General features: G+C 44.4%; 1 protein-coding gene across 1 annotated transcript in view; it reads right to left on the minus strand.

The window, feature by feature from the left end:
- Positions 1–15,789: 15,789 nt before the first annotated feature.
- Positions 15,790–18,990, minus strand: part of LOC130374992 (glutamate receptor ionotropic, kainate 2-like) — a 42,872-nt gene continuing 39,671 nt past the window's right edge. Inside the window, exon 5 of the mRNA XM_056581977.1 lies at positions 15,790–15,846. Coding sequence (XP_056437952.1) covers positions 15,790–15,846 — 57 coding nt within the window. The remainder of the gene's footprint in view (positions 15,847–18,990) is intronic.

Here is an 18,990-nt window from a genome sequence, read left to right on the forward strand (position 1 = left end):
TGACCTGTGTGGGTCTACACATGCAGTATTCTTCAAACGAACCAATGTAACAATGTTATTCTAAAGCATGGTAGAATAGTGGAAACATAATGTGAGTTTATGTGTGTCTTTGTGTGGATTAAAAGTAGATGTAGTATGTGTAAAAATACACTATTCCTAAAATGATTCTTAAAACTTCCAATTAGAAGACAAGAGACTCTTTAATTTTGATTCTCAAAAGGCCAACTCCACACTGAAGTGGTTGGTTTTAGTTGTTGCTAACAGACCAATCAGAGTTCCTAATGACATCATGATGACATCACAGTTCTGATTAGCAGACATGATGAAGACCAGTGTGTATGGTGAAGAACTACGTAACGATTTACATAACGATTCCCTCAGAGAGAACGTGAAATAATGAACCGATTCCTCTGCATTCAAGGGCAGGAGGTTGTTAAATACAAGGCTTCTCCCGGCTCCTTCATAATCATGTTTACCAGCGTTAATTCTTAATGCGTTTCTCTCTCTTTCACACACATTCATAGCGTCTAATGGTCACGACTGAGGGATTGTGGACCTTCTTTACAGCTCGCTGGCTCTCTGTTCTCCTCTCTCCCCCTGCACACCTGTCTTATCACATGTACTATTCATCATGACATGATTTGTTTTACAGGAGATCAAAGCACACAGAGGTTCACAGCATATATCCATGTCTTTCCAAAGTACCAACAATTATTTGAGGGGTTGTGGGTGATGAAGTCTAGTACAGCAGGGAGAGTGATGGAGATAAGCACCCAGGGGTTTGTGGGTAAGGTATTCCAGGAGTCGGAGGAGAGGGCCAGGAAGGGACTCTGTTTGCTCACACCCTGCTTGAGGTGCGGCGGAGAGATGAACCCTCTATTCGAGATGAACCCTCTATTCGAGATGACCCTGAAGGAGACAGAGAGACACACAGAGGCATAGAGACATAGAGAGTACCTCTAAAAAGGAGAATGGTACTATATCAAATATTACAAAATAATAAAGTAATACCCCTATACAATTTTCAGTATGTGAAGAGAGAAAATAATTCAGATATTACTTTTTTGTAGATCATGAAGAGCTGAGTGTATTCTATATCTACAGATCATATCAACATATTTTGATAAAAAATAAAAAATAAAAGAAAGGCTTACCTTTGATGCATTTTCAAGATGAGACCAGTGAAAATTGCAACAGCCTTCTTGCTTCAGGAAATCCTGAAAGTAAATTCTTCACCATGAAATTCCAGTATTTATAATGCCCCACAAGCTATTGTTTCACACACAGAGCAACTGTGGAACTGAAATGCAGTTTTGCATAATTTCTTCAAATTAAACCAGTTTGAATGGCCCTTCCCCAAAAGATGTGAATCCAATTTGAATGGCCCATTACATTGTATGGGCCAACGTTCCCTATAAGAATGTTGTTCACCTATTGTTTCATCGAATGTGTTCTTGGTAAACTTTGCTGCCAGTACTTTTCCCATGATTATGCCTTAAGATTAAATCAAATATTTTGCTGTCAGACGTGTCCGTGAGAGAACTTTCTCTTCATCAGGGAGTGTGAGTGACCTAAGGCCAATTCAATTTGTAATACAATGGGTGGATATTGGACATGTCTGCAATTTGTAATACAATGGGCTCTAAATAGTTTACACAACAAAGAAGTCGATCGGCCTGGTCACAAAACCAGATTTACTGGTTCCAGTGGGAACTTGAATACAAATTAACTTAACCTCTCTCAGTTAAGAGGGGAGGGATTTGTTTTTAAGATACAGGGAGAATGAATACAGTTCCTTCTAATATAATAATTATATAAACAAGGTTAATATAATTTGTATGTGATTGTATATTTATAGTTATGATTGATATTTCCACGACAGTGTCCTATTCTCGAATAGGTATATTGAGTGTGTGTGTGTGTGTGTGTGTGTGTGTGTGTGTGTGTGTGTGTGTGTGTGTGTGTGTGTGTGTGTGTGTGTGTGTGTGTGTGTGTGTGTGTGTGTGTGTGTGTGTGTGTGTGTGTGTGTGCCTGGCCCCGATCTGGGAGGGCCAGGTCCTCGTCAGGGGGGCTCCGGTTGATGTATGGGGTGGCAGGGGACCTGTTGTGGCTCGGCTCCCGTCACCCAAAGCCCTGTGCGGGGGAGCTGGGCCCTGGACCACAAGGGTCACTGTAAAACAGACAGAAAGAAAGAGAAAAGGCTGAAACAATCACCAGAAAACGAAATTAATGAAAGAAAGGCCTAAAACAATCACCAGAAAACGAAATAAATGAAGGAAAGCTCTAAAACAATCATCAGAAAATGAATTAAATGGAAGAAATTAGATAGAATAGGCTAAAAACTATAAAACAAAATAGCCGAAAACAAGGAAAATAGCAGTCCGCTCACTGTAAAACTCGAAAAGCGCAATCCCTGGTATTATATTTTCATTTTTAGACTACCAGGGATTGACTTCTTCCAGAGGAGGCTAACTTTGTGAGTTTGAGTCCGAGACGGTGCGCCATGTCGGACTGAGTGTTGCGGCGAGTCGGTGTGCGCCTGGATGAATCCAAAAACTGTCTGGAAGTCTTCCCGGAGCTCCAGAGCAGCGGGACAACGTGGCGTCTGAGGCCGAAACGGGTGCCCCCTAATCGGACTGAGTATCACGGTTGGTCGCCAACGGTCTGGAAGTCTTCCCGGAGCTCCAGAGCAGCGGGACAACGTCGCGTCTGAGGCCGAAACGGGTGCCCTAATCGACTGAGTATCACGGTTGGTCGCCAACGGTCTGGAAGTCTCCCCAGGGCTCCAGAGCAACGTGTTTGCCTTTTTTTAATTCACAAAAAAAATATTATTATTATTATCTGGAAGGTCTGGAAAAGATAATAATTGTGTCTGTACATAAATGGTTTTGCATAATTTCTTCGAGTGAAACCAGCCCTAGCCCTTACCCAAAAGATGTGAACCAATTTGAATGGCCCATTGACAATTTCTAAAGCAGCACATGAATAAAGGTGGGGCTTCACTGCACTGGGGCTCTGTTAACCAATGAGCAAAGACTTTTGCATCATAAATACTGGACTGATTTTGAAAGAATTCACTCTCCGAAATTTCTGAAGCAAGAAGGTTCCTGCTACTTCCCACAGAAATCTACCAGCAGAAATCTACTGAACTTCCGAAGAGCATATTCTTGGCCATCCATTGAATCAAAAGTAATTCTAATTGCTACCTTCTACTTCTAAAGCGCTGTTGTTCCTTGGCAATAGCCTTTAAAAGCAATTGTAATTGCTATTTCTGATCAAGAAGGGTTTTCTCTTCAAAAAGCCTTTTTAATTTGCTATATTTGATTTGACCATTCTGCCTAGAGAGCTAAAGCTTACATTCTTAAAGGTTATTGTTCTAATTTGTCTTTCTTCTGAACAGCCATAATTCTTCCAGGGATTCATCTTCACTCACTGTCTCATCTTAAGAAATGGCTGGGGAAAAGTAAGTAATATTTAATGCCTCTGTTTATTTATATATATATATATATATATATATATATATATATATAGTGTAATTGCTCATGAAGTATTACTGTCGTGGAAATATCAATCATAACTATAAATATACAATCACATACAAATATTTCGATGTCCGACGTGTCCGTGAGAGAACTTTCTCTTCATCAATTACCATGTTTTAAATGTTTTGTTGTGATGACTTCTGAATGAACGTATTTATTTTCTTTTACCAGGAAATCTGCAGCTGCACATAGACACTATCTACTCTGTCCAGTTTGTTTGAGGACCCAAGAGTCTCTATCCTGTCACCTGCGCAGAGTCTGCATGAAGGATAAGACACCAGCACATATCCTAGAGGTGGTTGAAAAGGCCAAGAAAGATGTGTGTGACCTCCTGAAGAATCGACGGGCTTTTAGTGATGCAGTCCTGAAGCAAATCGTCTCATCACCAAATCCACTCGAAAGATTGATTGAGGAGCTGAAATACCATCACTTGTTTGTGACAGGAGTCCCTCCTCATCTGCCCATTGGTAATCCAAGGTTGGTCACCGAAACCCTTTCTGAATGCCCTGGGGAGGCACCCGGAGAATATAATCAAAATAATTAAATATGTACACGCAACCCAGCGCGTTGCAAATTAGATGGGGCAATATTCTGGCTCAAGTAATAATTGCACTGTCTAATCATCTTCTTCCAGTTACTGATGGCGTCATCGCCCTACTTGAACCAGATGCCCTCACCAACCTCCATACAATTGTAACAATTCAAAAGATGCAACAGGATGCTTTGGAGATCCATATTTTGGAACATAAGTTAAAGGTGTTTTTTTTTTTTGTGCTTTCGGGAAATAAAATAATCCTCATAATAAGTAGATTGTCTTTATTAGAACACGGGCTGTGGTGGGACAAGTTATTTTGTTGAACAGTTTACTCAAAGGGTTTTACTTCAGTGAACAATGCAGACGATTATGCTGAGCATGTACATGTAGAGAAGAACAGCATCTGGTTAAAAGCAGTACCAGGGTCTTTTCTGCCTTGCATTCTTAAAATGAGTTTCTTGACTTGCAGTAGTTACAGGTCCGTGGTTAGTCAGCTACTCTGATCATGGGAAAGCCACAACGTTGAAGTGACTGTAGTACAGAGCGGGTGGGATGCACGGGGCGGATCATTCTGCACATGCGTTAATTGCGATAAAAAATAAAAAAATAAACTTAAAGCATGCCCCCGGTGCGTTTGACAGTTAACATGGGGGCTGAGAAGGTGGTCTAAATAAATGATAGATTGCGCTGAAAAGCGATAGCGCTCGTGAAGAAAATTATCAGGAAAATAAAGTATAGGCTATCCAACCGGGGTCTTAATAATCGTTCCTCACGGAGATTCCTTCTGAGGATCGCAGCCTCTACGTCCACAGGCTCTCTTAGAAAAGGGCATGCCATTTCTAACACTTCCTTCTGTCGGAGAGCTGCCTTCAGCCAGACAACAAACTCAGAGTAGGTCTAACCACCTCCCGAGCAGGTTAGACCCACGGCGTATGTTGCCGCAGCAACTAACTCTCGGTTGCGCTGAACCTGCTACCTGAAACGGAAAACCCAGAGTTTCCACTAACTCAGAGCGAACAAACTCGGAGTTGCCTCAAAACCAGCTACCTGAAACAGGGCTCTGGAAAAGATAATAATTGTGTCTGTACATAAATGGATGCATTTCATTCACACACAGAGCAACTGTCGAGTTGCTCTGTGTGTGAATGGAGCCCTAGCCCGTCCCCAAAGATGAGAAACCAATTTGAATGGCCCATTGACAATTTCTAAAGCAGCTCATGTCATGAATAAAGGTGGGGCTTCACTGCACAGGGAGTGTGAGTTACGAGAGAAATACACATTAAGGGCTTTTTTACATTAAAGGCACACTTGTAGGGCTTCTCCCCGGAGTGAGAGCTCATGTGGATCTTCAGGTGGCTTGACCGACTGAAGCGCTTGCTGCATTGGTCACACTGGTAGGGCTTCTCCCCAGAGTGAGTCCTCATGTGGATCTTCAGGTGGCTTGTCCGACTGAAGCCCTTCGTGCATTGGTCACACTTGTAGGGCTTCTCCCCAGAGTGAGTCCTCATGTGGATCTTCAGGTGGCTTGTCCGACTGAAGCACTTCGTGCATTGGTCGGTCACACTTGTAGGGCTTCTCCCCAGAGTGAGTCCTCATGTGGATCTTCAGGTGGCTTGTCCGACTGAAGCACTTCGTGCATTGGTCGGTCACACTTGTAGGGCTTCTCCCCAGAGTGAGTCCTCATGTGGATCTTCAGGTGGCTTGTCCGACTGAAGCACTTCGTGCATTGGTCACACCTGTAGGGCTTCTCCCCAGAGTGATTCATCATGTGTCTATTCAGGATGTATTAAAGACTGAAAGTACACACCTTCACTTTTAAAATGGGGCTTTAAGGATAGCTGTGTGCCTACAGTACGTGTTTCCAGGTGGTCTGTCTGGCAGGCAACATCCCTTGAGAGAAGCTGCTGAATGTAAGCACTTGATGAGCTGGCTTTTTCGAGGTTTGTAGCTGAGCCATGGAGAGTAGGTACTGATCCAGACTTGATTCTCAGACGTGTCAATATTTATTTGTCTGTCCCGTGGTACGTGTCTGCCATGTCTCTTTAAGTTACAGCCTCCTGAGTGGTGATTGCGGACAACTGCATGAAGCTGTGGGTGCAGCCTATATAAGTGGATCCTCCCTCCGGCTCTCTCTCTCTACTTCCTGACAGGATCCCAGCTTTTGTTTATGTTGTACATCTTCCTGGTTGTAAATAAACACATTTTTTGCATCATACTCAGTATGGTGTCCGTCTATGTGTTGTGACCTTGAGCCGGTCGTAACACTGACGCATCAGCACCTGTGGTGAACACCTAAAAATAATGTTTAAAAATAGAAAAAAACATCAGAGATTGTGAGGCTGGGTTCCTAACATCCCCCCAAATAGTTTTTATGCAGATTCATATGATATATTTCACAATTTAACCCTCATAGGGTGTTCGTTTTTTTGTTACACAGGAGGTGCTGCTGGGTCTGGTGGACCCATTGCATTTTAGGCCTTTTAATTCAACAAAATCTAACTTTTTTTTTAAATACTCACCAAATGGTTACTTCAACCCAATTGCAAGTCATATAAACAACACATATGTTAAATTTGTTCCCTTTACCTCTTGAGTTATACGTAGCCGTACATTTTATCTGTTTACGGTTTTGTTACGTCGATGACCTTGTATGAACTGTAGGATTTGTTTTACTGAGGTGTGTGTGACTGTGTGTTTTGAGGGTTGCCACTCTCCCTGGTCTTGCTCTCCAGATTTGGTGACCTTTGTTATTATTATTTTTTAATTTCATTGTATTTCTTTTTTTCACTTTCACTGCAAAACTCTTTGATTTTGTTTACAGCAAAAACCTACCTCATATTCACTATTCCAACAGAACTTCTTACTACCTCCCACACAGCCACACCCGCCCCTATTCCACACTCCTTCATTCAGCTATTTATTGTGTTGCTGCTGGTGAGTTCATAGGTGCCATTCAGAGAGGACAATAGAATAACTAAAGCAAACAGCCAATCAAAGCGTTTGGTGGCACGAGGCCTCACTCGGACCTAGACGAGGAACGGTCCAAACTTTAGCCTCCAGTGCAGTGCCAGATAGGGCTACACTCTGTCTTACCGTTAGCGGTTAATGGATGCAGTCTATGGTTGGACCTCAGTTAACACGTGGAGTATTCTAGACGTGTATTTAAGGCTGTTAAAAGAAAGAAAAATCATTTTACACTTCAAAACGAACAAGATGACTGTTGTTTTTGGTTTTGTTTGCTTAGGATTTTGTGTCATCACTTCTTCTTCGTTACATCTTAAAATACAACCATGACGAGGAGGCAGACGGTGGACATAACCAATAGGATTGTACTACTCATACGCACAAGGAGTGCCTATCTATGTGTTTGTCTGTCTGACCCTATTACAAAATAGGGTTCCTTACTCATCTTAGAGCTCCACGACGATGATGGTATCCCCCGGCCATTTTGACAACCTTAACTAATCACAAGTCACATGGTCCGGGGAAGGTGCCCCTTTCATTATTAACATTTAACATGAAAAATAACAAAAATAGAATATTGTATTAATAGAAATTTTGCATTAGAGATCCATCTCAAATAATGTTTATTAAGATGAATATTATCATAGTGCTTTTATTTTGCAACTGATGAGATTAAAGGATGGATTGTTTTTCTTTAAGGATTTGCCTGCAATATTACATTTCACACTCAGCAGAAGATGGAGACGTTGCAGGTCTCTTTATTTTTTAATCGGTATAAAGTATATACTATTACAGTGTCGCGTACGAAAAAACAGAATCATACAGTTACAAATATGGAAGTCACTGTTTCGCAATACCTTTGTACTCACTATAACTACTGATCGATCTCCTGTTCACGCTCCCTGTTAGTGTTTGCTCATCAGCATTGGGTCACCAAGGCACATTCTCTATAGATACAGCGTTATTGATTGTACCAGAAGCTAAAGGGGGGGGGGGGGGGGATGCTGCAGATGTAATCACACAATTATGTCATCCTTCAAGTTATCTTGGGCCTTGAGCGATTGTGAAAACTCACCATGGTGTTGGGGGAGGGAAATCTTTCAGACATTTGTGATTGTGATATACCTCTACCTACGTCTTAACAGCTTGTTGTTCTGTTTAGAGAAGGAGAAACTATTCTGACCCGGTTTGATACGTATGCATCAAACATTCTTAAACAAACCGCACAATCAGGTTAGTTAAAGCTACCCCAGCTGGGCCAAGCTAAAAAACCTTTAGCTTTTTTGTTCACGGACCAAAATGGCGTCTGTGTGCGTGTCCAACAACCACGTTCAGAATGCCTTTGAAACAAAGTCGTGATGCCTTAAGATACTTGTATTTGCATTTAGTCGCAGCCCCTTTTCTCTGGTTGGAAGGTGGCGATATCTATTGGAAGTCATTAAGTCAAATTAAATTAAAATCTTTATTGCGATATCAAAAGAGACGTTGAAAGAGGACTTAAACATAAATCCTGTTGTCCTCTTCCTCTCTGTTGTCCCACCTTTTCAGTGTACTGAATCAGCTTGTGGTGACCGATTACAGACCCAGTAACCGTTTGCAGGTTCAAGCCCTGCTGATTTTGAAAGTGCATGTTCGGTTACAGTTGTCAAATCACCAAATTACAATGTTGCTGCTTGCCCTATCTCAAGCGAAAAGTGCTTACCCCCTCCTCTAGAAACAAAGTTGTAATAAATAAATACAAACAAAATCAAAACAGAAAACCAAACAAAAAAGTTCATACAAAAAGAAAGGGCAAGTTCTATGCAAACCACTTCTCGACCACAATAATTCTCTCACTCTTCCGGACTCTCTTCTAATGTGGCTGCTCTGCTGTCCACTTATCCACAAAGGTGCTAGCTCGTCAGCTGGTGCGTAGACTACTTAAGGCCAAAACATAATTGCCACTTCACTTCCTAACTGCTCTGGTGTGGTTAGGTCAGCAGATGGAAACTAAAGATGGGAACAAGTTCATATACCTCAATTGCTGACTCGATGGCTGCTCTGTAATTTGTTGAGAAACCATGTATTTCAATGATTTTCTTTTACTGTTTTGATCCTTAAAAAAAACAAAAAACGTTTGTTACTTAAACTCAGTTGTACAGAAGAGGATTAGAGCCACAAACACAAAAAAGGTTCTGACTTTAATCTCAGAATTCTGAGAAAAAAGTCAAATTTCTGAGAATATAGTCAGATTTTTTTTTTTTTAATGAGTGGCCCTAATCCTCTTCAATAAAGTAGTATCATTTTTTTAACCTCACTTGGTGTTGAACGTAAACAGACTTACTGGAAGGTCAGGTCTCAGAGGCCCTGATTCCAACGAGGCATTGACTTGCAGATACTTCCATGTAGCTAATGACTGTACACTTCACCATTCTGTTCATCTTTTTGTTGTTCTTTTCATTGTGACTGGAGGCAGTGTTTGCCTTCGTCAGATTCTCTCTCTCAGAGATGTGGATAGCAAAGCACTGATTGCTTTTGAGTGAAAAGAAATATTTTATGTGCATATCACTTGTCATTTTATCCCCAATATAAGTATACTGCTTTTTTTGACTTCTGTGAATCTTTTGGAATGGATTTTTAATATGTCTTAAATGTTTTACTTGATTGGAAAATAAACGTATTATATTGGCATCAAAGTATATATGATTTCCTAGTAGATATTGAATTGTTTTCTTATTGATTCCGTCTGGGCTTTTTAATCTTTATTAAAAAGAATATTTATCTGTTAAACTATGTGATTCTCAATGTTTACCACCAGGGGTCAACATAACGCTACTAGTATTTCCATTGTGCGTTTTAAACGACAAACAGAAAAAAAGACCAATCCGTCACTCACTGAAGAAGCTGCTGGTGTTCCTTCCCTCACAAAATCCATTTATTACTTTAGCTTTTAATGAAGCAGCCTTTGAAATTTTATAAATAACTTTCCTTTAGAGGGCACTACATGAAAAATTTGTAAACTAACCCAAGTATTTTCTCCAGGCACCCTAAACAGAAGTCAGTAGTCCAGAAGGGAGGGAACCAGTGGAGGAGCGCCTAATTATATATGCAGCATTTATGGGTTCAGTTGGCTAAATAATCACCACTGTGTTCTGTTTTCATTTTTGCCTCTTTTTTTTCACTAAGTCTTTGGAAAGGTTGGTCAATATCCAATTTTTACTCTGCCCACGCAGTAGCCTAATATGGTGTGATGAAACATTATTTTATTCCTCTGTGGCATCGTGGTTTCGGGACTAGGTAAGACTTGCAAAGTGGTAAATGTTCAGCATGTGGTTTATTCAGAGATACAAGTTAAACGGACGTGCACTCTTGTGGTGGTTCATGAGGCATCTGCCGAACCCAGGTCAAATTCAGTGGTTACATGCGGCCATTCCGACATGCTGCCAGTCAGCCAGGCCCCCATTCCAACATGCCCCCATTCCTAACCCTAACCGACAATGGGAACAGAAATTGTCGGAGTGGTGGGACGTTTGAAAACAATGGAATTGCTGCCTCTCTGACAATTAGACGTCAATGTTGGAGTGTGGGTATGTTGGAATGGAAGGCGGTCCTCAAATTCAGTCTGTCTTGGCATTGGCGGAAGGGTAAATGAGTCACGCCAACACGGTCAGATTTACAAGGTAAATATTCAGTCTTTAGCATGGGCGAAATGGTATATAAGCCGTGCCTATAGGGTCTGACTTATCTGAATCCATAAAACGGTTAATGGTGTTGTGTTGACCACTTCATGTGTAGAGGAAGAAGCTATTCAAGAGTGTAGTGCTAAAGTCTATTCTATTCTAGGTGGCCAAATTAGGTACTGATGTTAGCTTGAATATCACGTAGTCTAACTACTATGGCATGCATCAGGTGCTTGAGTGACATTATACCCAAGTGACTAGAAAATAGCTCTGCAAATATGCAGAGGATTTTGTCTCCATACATTATCTAAGGGTTCTTTAGGTTAAGGATGTGGCAGGACCGTTAGCACTTCACGCTTACATCAGAAGTAAGCGCACATTATCAGTTTAGTTAAGCAAATAGCCAGCTTGGTGTACCGAGCTTCGGCTGTGGTTGAAGTTCTCCACTGACTGACAGTAACATGCTCCATGGGCTGAAGACCTAAACATGCCTCTACATCTGCAAACATGCAAAATACGTCGCAGTGATGTCACGCACCTTTTAAAATTAAATTGGAACCTCAAAGTAACTCTACTGCCAATCAATCAAACCATTGTTTCATTTCTGGATCTCTCCCTGACTTAAGGCCTTCCTTCAATCAACAACAACAAAAGGGTTTGATGCAAAGAGCTGCAGTTTCTCACCACTGCTCTGAGGGCGCTTCATTTGTAGCTTGACATTTATGTAAAACAAATAATGAACGCAAAAAAAGATGCTCTTGTTTAGACTTCACACAGATGTTTCCAGACCTCAGTAATAAGACGAGATTGGAGACTGCATATTCCGTAGTTCATACTTAATATTAATGTTATTCTGAACGGTCGTCCTAACAGTGAAGGAGTAAACTGGGGAGCGAGCACAGAAAGGAGCACATTTCCCAGCCTCTCCATGTCCTTCACCTAGTTACCCTCCATGTTGCGAATGCTCATTCTTAAACAGCGAATTTGACCTTATTTCGGACAAGCCTCTGGACAGCTCACTTTACCCCTTCAGGTGATAAAAGGGCGGGGTTCGGGGTGCATTGGGAATACGAGATAAGTCACAGCCTAGCCCGACTCACACCACAACATTCAACAATCAAGGGTCCACGAGATGGGCTAGAAGAATTTTTTTGGGGTTACCCGAACATGGTCCCATCTCACTTTTTAATGCAAGTATAGACACAAATACACACAAGCAAACACACACAAACACAGACATACACACATACATCACACACACTTACTTACACAGCCTTCATGAGCACACCAACTCGCGATCATCTCATGAATTATGTGATCATATCCACAGCATGAATTATGTATGGAGCATTAATATGCACCATGGATCGTCGCCATGGAAAAAGTGGTTTACTGTCAGCTTTTTCATCCGGTAAAACGCAACATTCATTAGAGGTCATTTCTTGTCCATTTTGTGTAATCATTCACACTCAAGACAGAGGTGCTGTAGCTGGCTGTGGTGATGGTGGTGGTGGTGGCGGTGGTGGTGCTGTTAGTGATGGTGGTGTTGGCGACGTTGTTGGCGGTGGTGGTGGTGGCGGTGGTGGTGGTTTTGGTGATGGTGGTGTTGGTGGTGACGGTGTTGGCGACGTTGGTGGCGGTGGTGGTGTGGTTGGTGGTAGGGTGGTAGTCGTGGTGGTGGGGGTGGTGGTGGTGGTGGTGCTGTTGGTGGTGGTGACGTTGGTGGTGGTTGGTGTATATTTGGCGTTGGGGGTGGTGGTAGTGGTGGTGTAGTTGGCGGTGGGGGTGGTGGTGGTGGTGGTAGGGTTGGGGAGGGGGGGGGAAGGTGTAGGAGGGCCATCGGGGGTTGGTAGAACCCTCCGTTGAATAAGATGAGAAGGGACAGACAAAGAGAAGGAGAATCCACAGCGAGCCTCGTCTACTTGGCTCACATTAGGAGCGGAAAAAGACTTGAAGCTGTGGGCGCGAGGAAGTTGGCCAGTTATGACCCTCTTATTCATTTAGGGGGGGAGGGGGGTCGCACGAGCCTTCACACAAAGGGGTTTCAGAGGTAGGAGAACCCACACAGTGACCTGTGTGGGTCTACACATGGTAGTATTCTTCAAACTAACCAATGTAACAATGTTATTCTAAAGCATGGTAGAATAGTGGAAACATAATGCGAGTTTATGTGTGTCTTTGTGTGGATAAAGTAGATGTAGTATGTGTAAAAATACACTATTCCTAAAATGATTCTTAAAACTTCCAATTAGAAGACAAGAGACTCTTTAATTTTGATTCTCAAAAGGCCAACCCCACACTGAAGTGGTTGGTTTTAGTTGTTGCTAACAGACCAATCAGAGTTCCTAATGACATCATGATGACATCATAGTTCTGATTAGCAGACATGATGAAGACCGGTGTGTATGGTGAAGAACTACGTAACGATTTACATAACGATTCCCTCAGAGAGAACGTGAAATAATGAACCGATTCCTCTGCATTCAAGGGCAGGAGGTTGTTAAATACAAGGCTTCTCCCGGCTCCTTCATAATCATGTTTACCAGCGTTAATTCTTAATGCGTTTCTCTCTCTTCCACACACATTCATAGCGTCTACTTGTCACGACTGAGGGATTGTGGACCTTCTTTACAGCTCGCTGGCTCTCTGTTCCCCTCTCTCCCCCTGCACACCTGTCTTATCACATGTACTATTCATCATGACATGATTTGTTTTACAGGAGATCAAAGCACACAGAGGTTCACAGCATATATCCATGTCTTTCCAAAGTACCAACAATTATTTGAGGGGTTGTGGGTGATGAAGTCTAGTACAGCAGGGAGCGTGATGGAGATAAGCACCCAGGGGTTTGTGGGTAAGGTATTCCAGGAGTCGGAGGAGAGGGCCAGGAAGGGACTCTGTTTGCTCACACCCTGCTTGAGGTGCGGCGGAGAGATGAACCCTCTATTCGAGATGACCATGAAGGAGACAGAGAGACACACAGAGGCATAGAGACATAGAGAGAGAGAGGCATAGAGGTATAGAGACATAGAGAAAGAGACATAGAGAAACAGAGAGAGAGAGAGTGACCTAGTTGAGGTCCAGCTTGTCGGCCTTCCTCCTCGTAAGTCAGAGCAAGGCTTCACTCGGGGCTGGTGAGTTTTCAGGTGCCGGTAGATCTAACACCCCTGATTGACCATGGTCAATAAAACTAGCAGGGACAGGTTTTCAATAAACAGACCACAGACTATCCTCCAATTTGCAACCCAAGCTGTTTGTCAGGAACAGCTGCCCCCCTGCGACCCATCCTTCTTAAAATTACTATCGCTAATACTAGTACCCATCGCTAACACTGACCCAATTTGTGTGTGCTTGTATCCACCCTCCATCAACGCCCCCCCCCCCCCCCATCTCAATATCTGCTGCCATGCTTCCCGTCTTCTCATGTCTCTAGGTGTGGAACGTACCACAAACACCTCCTCCGGGATCCAGTCATCACACAGAGCGCATAATGACGCTGTCCCGGTAACACCGTCGACTGGCACCAACCACAAATGGAATAAGCATCGTCAATGTGAGCGGGACCAAGGTGAATCACTTAGCGAGCTGATTCCTCCTACCCCACTAGAACAGCTGGCATCCACCGCAACACACAGACAGACACACACACACACACACACACACATGCACACCACAAACACACAAACACACAAAGTACATCTGCTGCTAGCACACTAGCAAGTAAAACGCACACCAAGGCTCTGGTGACACAAAAGGCGATTTCCTTCAAATTGAAATGAATTTGCGTTGGGAGCTGGTCCCGCCTCCCCCCGTCCCGGAGGGGGCTGCTTGGAGGAAGTCAGCCGGCGCACACGTTGGTATGAGCAGTTCAGGGACTATGATGAAGCGTCCTCACAAGGACCATGTTTGTGTGTGTGTGTGTGAGAGCTGTGTCAACACACACACACACGCACACGCACAAAAAGCACACACACCGCGGGCCCAATCCGCTCCCCACCGCCGTCTCCGGGAAGACACACGCCACCACTACGAGGACCCCCCCCTTGCGTACAAAATCATCCCATTTACCCCGACGCCGGTGTCCCCCGAGGCGGCGGCAGCCCCCATCTTCTGGATATTGCTCCCACAAAGGGCGTCATAACACACCCATGGAGCTGCACAGAGTGGGGGGGCAGGGGGGGGGCAGGGCCAACATCTGAGCGACAGGCAGCCCTGGCTGGGGCCGGGCGAGTACCCCAGGCAGCGCACCCTGCTGTAACCCCACAGCGGCTGTCCACACGGTGAGCTGCTCTGTGCTGGGTCTGTGTGGGTCTAACTGGTACACCAGGGGGGCTGTTGGAGTCCATTGTTTACCACCGCTTGATGTTATCAGGCATTTTTGTCCATCTTTCAAATTTGTCCGTCCATCCATCCCTCCGTCCTATTTGCCGGTTTAATTCCGGACAGCTTTGTGTGTGCGTGTCAATATTGACTCCCGGCCCTGTTTCCCGTTCCCCCTCGTTCCCCGGCCGGACGAGCCTGTGAGAGATGTCTTCCAGGGGATTGTCAAACCTCGGTGTGTCTCGTGAAACACTAACGGTGACGCACGTCAAGGGCACGAGCCAGCGCTGCCGTTCTAATTGGCATGGCAACGGCCTGCTGTAAACAATCTTGACACATTGACGCAACTCCGGGAGCGGGGATTCAGGATTTTAAGGGGCTTCTGTTTCCCTCCACCGTTTGGAAAAAAACGAGCAGAGATATCAGGCTACACGCTCTTATTTTTCTCCATTCGTGACGTTAAGGCACATCCTGCAAAAGTGGGCAATTTTCGAACTGAAAAAAAACCTTTCATCCGATAATTGCCCTAATGAGTGAGAGCCACAGCCGTTCCAGGATCAATCTTTTCTCCCTCCCCCTGCATGGTGAGTAAGACGACCTTAATGTGATGGATATAAATGTGATGGACTGCCCCGCGCCGCCGCCGCCCTGCCGGCGGATGTGCTGACGTGCGCTGCGCTCTGACCTTCCCTGTCAGTCCAGAGGGGGGGGGGGGGGGGGGGCGGGGGCATGGGCAGGGTCCCAGCCTGGCTCAAAATGGTTTCCATCATTAGGCCCGGGAAGGCTTGTCAGGGAGCCCCGGGCTGTCTCTCTGCTGCCCGCGGGACTGAGATAACAATGAACCACAGGGGGTTGGAGACAACAAGATGGAGGGTGGGGGAAAAGAGAGAGAGAGAGAGAGAGAGAGAGAAGTCCTGGAAGTAGAGCAGTCCTCTTGGAATGCCTTTGTTTTGCACTGGGAGGGTGGCTCCATTCAGCCGGGGTGCCCTTGAGTTCTGCAACCTTGAACAGGGACATTTACATTTCAGGTGATTTGTGATTGTGTAAGAGAGGATTGTCGATCAAGTGCTCCTGATAGACAATCCCTGTATATCCCTTATCTTAATACGCTCATTTCCCTCAGCTTCACGTCCCCTACCCACTGGATACCTCCCATCCCTACCACAATGTCTCCCTCTCCGCGACCTAACGCTCTCCCGACACAGAGCCTTAAAGGGGTGATATCCTTGGCCTTCCTTAGTGACATCACAAGGGGGCGTGTCCATCTAGATGTAGATGGATCAGTCTACCAGCCTACCCAGTGGACTGTGGCAAATGTTGCTGATCTATCCATCATACCCCTAGGTAAACACACCCACTAGTGATGTCACTTGGGCACAGGGAATGGCGGATTTACCAACTTTTGTCAATTTGACCAAAAAGGCTTTTAATTGCTTATCACACTCACACCTGGTGGCATGATATCAACCCTTTAATACCTCCCATCCCTACCTTAAAGGGGTAGTTCGGAATTTTGGACATAGGGCCTGATTCCGAAGTGAGCATTGGTATTCTATATCACTGGAGACAGTTTTCAACACATTTCATTCAGTCCTTCTAGTTGCAGAGTTCGCTCGTGCTAGGCTAGCGCAAGTCAACGGGCAATGCTAGCCTGCTATTAAAAACAGTCTTACCCACTCCACAGTACACCCGAGGTAAATCAATTATAACGCCAGACTATAGATTTAAATGTCTGTGTTGATAGAATAATGTTAGAAATAAAACTAACCATGCATCGCATGAATCATCAAGGGACTACTTTCTCAGCAGAAGCGGAATTCTACTATGCGCTGGTTAGGTTTGTAACCGAATCACGACAGAAGAACGTAAACAGAGGGGGGGGGACAGAAGCGCAATTGAACGACTAGGCAAAATGATGGTTCAGTGTGCTTTTAGAAATTGTAGAAATAAACGGTACAGATGGGCACCACAAAGTTTCCACCAATTTCCAGTGCGAGATCAAGAAAGGACTCAACTGTGGCTTGTTGCTGCTGGCTTTGACATCAAAACACCGGCTCGTACATGTACGGTTCGTTGGATACAACAAATTCCTCATAATCGTCTTCAAAAGCAGATGCATCGCTAACTCCTCGAAACGTGGCCATATCTTGTTAATTTAATACGCTTGTAGCCTTCGTTCACTGTACTCTGCGTTGTAGCAATGACAGCGGCAGGTAACCTAGGTATCAGTCCTCCGCTGCCATAGCCTACATACAGGAATATAAACACTGCTGCTGAGACCCCGTGATTCCCTCAAAATGCAATGCAATGCAAGGTTGGTTTTATTTCTAACATTATTCTATAAACAGACATTTAGATGTATAGTCTGTCGTTATAATTGATTTACCTCGGGTGTACTGTGGAGTGGGTAAGACTGTTTTTAATAGCAGGCTAGCATTGCCCGTTGACTTGCGCTAGCCTAGCACGACGAACTCTGCAACTAGAAGGACTGAATGAAATGTGTTGAAAACTGTCTCCAGTGATATAGAATACCAATGCTCACTTCGGAATCAGGCCCTATGTCCAAAATTCCGAACTACCCCTTTAAGACCTCCCTCTCCCCAACCTTACTCTCACCCTACACACTACCTTAATATCTCACCTCTACCCCACCTTACTCTCACCCTACCCACTTAATATCCTATCTCCTCCTTTAATGTCCTCTGTCCCCTAATATCCCATACATTAATATCCCTGTATGCTGTATACTAATATCCCCAGCCCTGCATTAACAGACCCTACCTTCATCTCCCCCTATCCCTACCTATCCCATATCATACTACTGACCCTAAATAGCTCATCTTTCACCTGCTATCATAGCAAACATGATGTTGTAAATAAAATAAACTGGATATCCTTGAAGGATCAGAGGAAGCCTTGAAAACGTTAGATTACAGTTTTCTCATTCCACACACACATCTGCCAGTCCGTCTGTCCGTAGACACACACACACACACACACGCGCGCGCACGCACGCACGCACGCACGCACGCACGCACGCACGCACGCACGCACGCACGCACGCACGCACGCACGCACGCACGCACGCACGCACGCACGCACGCACGCACGCACGCACACACACACACACACACACACACACACACACACACACACACACACACACACACACACACACACACACACACACACACACACACACACACACACACACAAGAGAGGCGGATGGGGAGGCGGGCCCCGACAGAGGGACGGACGCCTGTGACAGATGACCGTTTAGAGCGCTCTCTATCTCAGCGTGATGGTACTTCATCTCCCAATTAATCAATCTATTCATGTCTTGCAATTGAGAAGAAGCTGCGTGGGTCTTATCAATATGAAGAGCTTGGCATTTGGGTAAATTGCGAGGCGCGATGCTGGTAATGATCCTTGATGGTGATGCCGATGTGGTAGAAAACGAGCTTCCTTCATGTTTCCCCGAGCGACCGTTTGAGGAACACAGCAATAACGCGAGCGCATGCGATCAGCAACATAAACCAGATAAAAGGACCAAGACACTGCATTTTTTTAATGTCATTATTTGTAAAACCTAGCTTTCATGTCAAACAAATTTTCATTTCTAATTGTTACCTTTTTTTCGTTTCAAAATGACAGACTTTGTTGAAACCTCCGACCCCTGCCCTCCCACACATTATATTACATTCATATAACCAGGAGGCCTGTAGCTGGGGGCAATATGACAAGCAGAACAACCAACCTCCTTGACATCTTCCCATCACACTATTCTTTTGTCGTGTAAACTGTATGAAGGGGCCTTCATATTTCATCAACTATAACCATGTTAAGTGTTACAATTATCCTGTCGTGTTTACCCTTGTGTGTGTGTCTGTGTGTCTGTCCCTTGGGAGTGACATTGTGACATTGCTAGGTGTGGGTCCCGTTGATAATGTAACACACCCAGGCAACCTAG

Source organism: Gadus chalcogrammus, chromosome 21 (genome assembly GCF_026213295.1).
Source record: "Gadus chalcogrammus isolate NIFS_2021 chromosome 21, NIFS_Gcha_1.0, whole genome shotgun sequence".
NCBI classification, from domain to species: Eukaryota; Metazoa; Chordata; class Actinopteri; order Gadiformes; family Gadidae; genus Gadus; species Gadus chalcogrammus.